Source organism: Glycine soja, chromosome 9 (genome assembly GCF_004193775.1).
Source record: "Glycine soja cultivar W05 chromosome 9, ASM419377v2, whole genome shotgun sequence".
In the NCBI taxonomy this organism is placed as follows: Eukaryota; Viridiplantae; Streptophyta; class Magnoliopsida; order Fabales; family Fabaceae; genus Glycine; species Glycine soja.
In genome coordinates, this window is record NC_041010.1 from 35,890,115 (window position 1) to 35,896,361 (window position 6,247).

The following is a 6,247-nucleotide window of genomic DNA, read 5'->3' on the forward strand; positions in this document are numbered from 1 at the left end:
GACGGAACCAAGTCGTACTAAAACTATTTTTAATACACATATATTTTTAAATTTTAATATAATATGAAAATATAAATTAGATGAGTAAAAAAATTATTCCTAATTAATGAAAACAAAATTTTGAAAACTTGTATATTAAAAATATCAAAATTTCAAAAAAAAATATACATGAATTAATTAAAATTTATATTTAAAATTGGAAAGGGAAATGTTCTGGACATGTAAGGCTACTAAAAGTAATAGATCAAGAGTTTTAAAACCTTTCTGAAGAGAGCAATTTAGTTACATAAAGAAAGATAGAAAGGTCTAGAATTGAGTAAAGAATTTGAGAATGAAATTACATTTGATTCTGTTAATTCTAATTTTTATATTTATAGTAATATTAAGATCTATATATAATCATTATCTTAATCATATGACTATATATGGAATAACTAGTCAGGACCAATTTTAAGCCTTAGTTGACATACGCTACTTTTATTTTTATTTTATTTTATTTTTTGCATAAAAGAATTAGAGATGTCAAAGTAATAGGTTAATTAGCCCAGATAATTTAACAAAATATTTAGGCTAAGCCAAAATTATTAAAACAAAGAATGATTATGATGAAGTTGACCCAAAAACCTAAAAATATTTTAATAAAATTACTCTAATCAATAGCTAGTTTTAATTCTTTTTACACAAATTAATTTATATTCTAATAAGATGGGTTTTTATAGACAGAAAACATTTTGTTAATTAAATGGACTCACCTCTTAGAATTTAGTTTGGGTGTAACTATTCCATCATAATCTTTAGAAGTTAACTCATACGATACAATTTATTTTTTTATTAAAATACATTATTCAAGTACTATTTTCTAGTCAATTTGAAACTTAATTTTAAGTTGAACTTAATCCTAAAATCTAACTTTTAATATGAGAATTATCTTTCATTTATATACATTATTCAATAACTACCTCTAGACAACGCGAGATATACTTCAGTTTTCCTGATATAATCTACAGCACAAGGCCACAGTTAGGACCACCAAAAATAAATATATGAAAGAACACAAACAAAGCAGCAGACACAAGAAAGAAAGCCCCCGGCCTCAAAATGGAAAACCCCCTTCCACTAGGCTCTTCAATTAAACAAACACCAACTATTTTTTTAGTATAGTATGCTCAATATGTCCCTTAATTATTATATATTGGCAACAAACTCTTTCACACGTGACCCTTCCAAGTCCTCAAAATTGAAACCAATATTAGCAGCTGGCTACCAAAATAAGCAGGAACTAAAAGACCAGGATTGTGACCTGAGAATGCATTCAGCCTGCAGCACCTGTTTCTTCGAGAAAGCAGCATCCTAGGTAAGCATTTACAGTATGCTACACATATACAGTCTTCCATACAACCTGATTAAACCAATTAAAAAGCCTGAACTATCCATTCAGCTGTAACTCCTTTAGTCGAAACAGACGCAAAGAATCCTTTCTCTCTACGAATGTTAAGAAATCTGCAATTCAACAATGCAGCATTTAGCCTACAACACAGCAGGTAGAAAACATTTATCCATCTTTCTATTTTTGTCTTTATTCCTTCAGTAAGCCTAACATAATTAATTAATACTTAACGATTCACTCAATTCATTTCTACTTAACGTCATTTTTTTCCTATACTTACCATGTTCGATTAATCAAATTAAAGGAGAAAATATCAACTTACTATCGAGGAAGAAATTGGCTTATAGACATTTGATTGTTAGAGAATATTAATGGTGTAGAAGTGTTGATCGATTGGTTGGAACTTGATTCATTCGCAACTGCATTTTCATCCATTCTACCATGCAAGAAAAATGCAGGCTCTTGTGGTGTTGGCAATTCAATAGGGTGACTAGTCAGATATGAAGCAACTGTCACCATTGTAGGTCTAGCATCAGGGTCTTGTTGAACGCATAATAAACCAATCTGAATGCACTTGATGACCTCAATTTCAGAATAATTTTCAGTAATATCTGGGTCCAATATGTTCAAAGGTGTGTGATCACTCCATTGTTTCCAAACCTATATATATCAATGTCAAATAAATATCTGATGCATTGCAATCCTTAGTGTTTGAGTCTATATATAAATATATTTAAAATAGATATATGGCATACAAACATCGGGAAAAATGATTGAATAGAAGATTAATTGTACTCACATAGCTTAAGAGGCCATTAGTAATACGGTGTGATTCATAAGAACTGAAATTCTTTTTTCCACTTATAATCTCTAAAACCATGACACCAAAACTGAAAACATCTGACTTCTCAGAAAATTGTCCGAACATTGCATATTCTGGAGACATATAACCACTAACATAAAATAAATTAGAAAAAAAGTCATATTATCTAAAATAAACCATTTAAAAGAACGAGAAAGGAAAGAATAATGATGGGCATTTCAATCTTACTATGTTCCAACAATTACACTTGTACTCCCTTGGTCTTGATTTATTTCAACAATTCTGGCGAGACCAAAATCTGAAATTTTTGGAATCATACATTCATCTAATAGAATATTACTGGGTTTGAGATCACGATGTATAACTTTTAGTCTAGAATGTTCATGTAAATAAAGAATTCCTTGAATAATTCCTCCTATAATATTATAGCGTTGGGACCAACTTAACTTTTGTGGTTGAGAATCTGCAAAATTGTTTGAGATATTAAGAATGAAGCATGCATGCTTTACAATCAGTGTATTAAATCAATTATAAATGATCATAGAAAAACATCATTCACAATGCATGGATCTAAACATTGACTGTAAGGAGCTTAAGGTCAAGAGAATTTCTAACCAAATAGAAAGTAATCAAGGCTCTTGTTTGGCACATATTCATAAATAAGTATTTTTTCTTGTTCCTCAAGGCAAAAACCAATTAGAGTCACAAGATTTCTATGTTGAAGTTTGGCTATTAATAAAACTTCATTCTTGAACTCATTTGATCCTTGCTTTGAACTTTTTGATAATCTCTTTACAGCTATTTGTAATCCATCAAGAAGAATACCCTGAAATATATAAGCTATTATATATGTGAAAATAAAGAAAATAATAAAAAATATCAAAATGTATTTACCTTGTAAACTTCTCCAAATCCACCTTTGCCTATTTTATTCTGGTCTGAAAATCTATTAGTTGCTGCTATAATGGTAGCCAAATCAAATTGCAACGACTCTAAAGTAGCCATTTCAAGACCAACTAGATGAAACATGATGGAAAGGTTAAAATTCCTTAAAATAAAAATTAATTGAAAGATTAAAAATAAATTTTAAACTTAATTATTGCTTAAAGCTAACAAGGTATGGATTCAAATACAAATTGTTTTACAATACGTACAATTATCTTCGAGAATAGCTGCACGCCTCTTTCTTGCATTTTTATGTAGAAAATAGTAAGCTGCAAAGAATAACGTCACAGAAATACTTGCCAACACAACAATCAAGATAATTATTGGCGACTTGCCTTTTCTTCTTTCTGCTCAAAACAATCAACACATATTGGAAATACTATCAGTGAAAAACATCACGACAGGTCATGATACGTTGATAACAACAGCACAAATTACTAACGTTCTCCATATTAATTAGTCATAAACATTGGTAATTTTGTTTTGTAACGATAGTAAAGATCAAACACAGGAATGAATTTAAGAGACAACAAAGTGAGGATATATAGAAGAAAAATATCAAAGTGATAAATGGGATAGTAATGTAACAAAAAAATTTAAAGAAATAGATATAGATGAGTGTAAGGTGATTATCAAAGACCCATAAAGAGAAGAGAGAAAACAAGTTAATGTGCATCAAATGGAGAGTAGTAGCCAGTAGAAATGATTAATACCAAAGAACATCTATTAGTATATCTTAATGTTAGGAATATCCTCTTTCAAACATATATTCTTTAACGGGCTTTCTTAAAAACATTTGCGTTATTCATTGAAATTTATTAAAAGTTATAAATTTTGCTAACTTACTCCTTATTTAATGTACTAATCTTTCTCCTAAATTTTAATTTTTATTAAATTTTGACAATATATAGTAGAATGTGTATTAAAAAGGGTGAGTTGGCACTCCAAAAATATACTATTACTTGAATTGGAAAGTACCTGGTGATGATGACGTCCCAGATTTGTCATTGTCTTTGTAGAATTGGAACAATTCAAACCTGATATTGCAGCTAGGATACAAAACTCTTCCCCCTATGCTTCCCAAACGAGACCATGGAATTGATGTTCCAATCACAATTCCCAGACAACCCTTGCAATCTTCAATAGACAAATTTTGTGTGCACTGAGCAAGAGCATAAAGGGTTTGCAAATCATTCAATTTTGTCGTCCTTTTTCCGTATTTCTCATCACTGTCCCCTGCCTGGATCGCCGCTTGATCTAACGCCTTCGCTAACTTCATCGTAAAGAAATTTTGTTCATCATCCTTGTTGGTGGTGTTCAACTCAGAAAACACAGGACCTGTTTCCATTTCATTGAAAAAATTTCTATAGGAATAGCGAAGCATGCACTGGCTGTACCAAATTATAGCCTCATGGAACGAGCCACACTTTGATGATATTTCATGCGTTGCGTTTTTGACACACTCACCACAAAGCCCTGAAGGAAGATCCTCTTGGTCTCGGCACAAGAAGAGACCAAACACTGTGTTAGCCACATCAGCCGTATAAAACTTGTTCCCGGTTGTGGCATTAGAAGCTAGGTTAAATAAGAGTGTGGTGAGGTGTGTTTGGAAAGCACTGTTGTTGGCATTGAAGGTTTTGTTTGTGCAATTATGAGAAAGATAAATAGGAAATTCTGATAAATTTGAATCTGCATGGGAAGTTTTTGTTTCAGGAATAAGCTTTGGTACAGGAGTTGCTGAACGAACATTGTAGAAAGGGTACATTTCATACCTAACATTGCAGCTAGGAAACAGAACTCTCCCTCCTATCCTTCCTTCACAACACTCTTGAATTTTCCTTATTGCATCATCAAGGCATGTTCTACAATCATGTGGTGAAAGATTCGGTATGCACTGAGCTAAACAATAAAGGGTTTGAGTCTGAGATATTCCTGACACGTTTGTTGCTTCCTTTGTTGCGAACTTATTGTTACCAATACTTGATTGGAATGATGCTTCATCTGCAGTTTGGTTTATTGTCCTGAACACTAAACGCATGAATCTTTCTGGCTTTGGGACTTTACCACTGTTCTTCATGGGACTACTAGGTGTTGTGGCCACACTGGAGAAAATAAAAGACGTGGAATACCAAACCATGCACTCCTCGTACCATATGACTGCTTGTTTGGATAAGGAGCATTCTGATGATAGTTGTTGGGTTGCATTCCGGACGCATAGTTGGCAGAGGTGAGAGGACACGTCAGCCCTACACATGAAAAGTCCATAGATAGAGTCAGAGGGGTTTTCGCCATTGATTGTGGCGTTGTAAAATGGGGTGTTGCCGGTGGCGTTGGATGATAGGGAAGAAAGGAGGTTCTTGAGGTTAAATTGGAAGGAGGTGTTGGGGCTGGTTTTGTCGCTGGAACAATCTTTGTATAGATAGAAAGGGTCGTTTTGTGCCTCAGTTGTTGCAAAACTGAGAAGGGTGAGATTAGTTATGAGGAGGAGAGTCTTACTGGAAGGCATGATTGTGTTACTTTTTGAGAGCTCTACCATGGATGGATAATTGGATATGGATGAATGGATATCATTGTGCTGCAGTTTGTGGTTTGCAATACATTAAATATTAATTCATCAATGGTTGACTTAGATGTAGAAAAGTCAAGAAACAATATTTGACTATAAAGATTAAACTGGTATATAAACGCGATGGATGTAATTTTTTTGTTGCAAAATATTTGTTTTATAATTTAAATTCCTATCTTTAAGTTGATCAATTTGATTTGCTGCGTGTTTGTTTTGTGTTGTATATCCTCCTTTAATCATAAATACAAGTAGAAAATTAGTTTTATTTTTTTAAAAAAAAAAATTCTCTTCCTTTCTTATAAAAAATTATTTTTTGAGAGAATAGTATTGGTGTTGAGAAGATTCGGTGATTCTTTTAGTGCACATGATCGAAACTAACATGTTATCGTATCTTGGGGAAGTGACACAATCAATTTTTTCGACCAGTGCAATGGAGACGTTTTTTTCTAAGGATAATGTTTGTGCGCTTCAACCCAGACTCTTTAAAATTTATCCCTTAAAAAGTAATTTTCCTTTGTAATTATTT

At 32.3% G+C, this 6,247-nt stretch overlaps 1 protein-coding gene across 4 annotated transcripts; it reads right to left on the reverse strand.

Annotated features, from left to right (window-relative positions):
* Positions 1–910: 910 nt before the first annotated feature.
* LOC114368616 (cysteine-rich receptor-like protein kinase 6) lies at positions 911–5,735 on the reverse strand. 4 transcript variants are annotated; one of them, XM_028325834.1, is made up of 9 exons: positions 4,928–5,039; positions 4,134–4,844; positions 3,365–3,502; positions 3,105–3,226; positions 2,826–3,036; positions 2,439–2,673; positions 2,187–2,340; positions 1,710–2,047; positions 911–1,500 (listed from the first exon to the last, which is right to left on the reverse strand). In XM_028325834.1, coding segments are annotated over exons 1-9 (1,917 nt in total). In that variant the 5' UTR covers positions 4,935–5,039; the 3' UTR covers positions 911–1,499. The 4 variants fall into 4 exon arrangements, with proteins under 4 accessions (XP_028181635.1, XP_028181633.1, XP_028181632.1 ...); XM_028325832.1 differs by having other exon boundaries at positions 2,439–2,508; positions 4,134–5,734; XM_028325831.1 differs by having other exon boundaries at positions 4,134–5,734.
* Between the last annotated feature and the right edge of the window lie 512 nt (positions 5,736–6,247).

Coding starts and splice junctions, on each gene's coding strand:
- LOC114368616 (XM_028325831.1), bottom strand. CDS start 5,691: ATGGTAGAGCTCTCAAAAAGTAACACAATCATGCCTTCCAGTAAGACT. Junction 3,503..4,133: donor TGGGACGTCATCATCACCAG/GTACTTTCCAAT, acceptor TGTTTTGAGCAG/AAAGAAGAAAAGGCAAGTCG. Junction 3,227..3,364: donor AGCTATTCTCGAAGATAATT/GTACGTATTGTA, acceptor TGTTTCATCTAG/TTGGTCTTGAAATGGCTACT.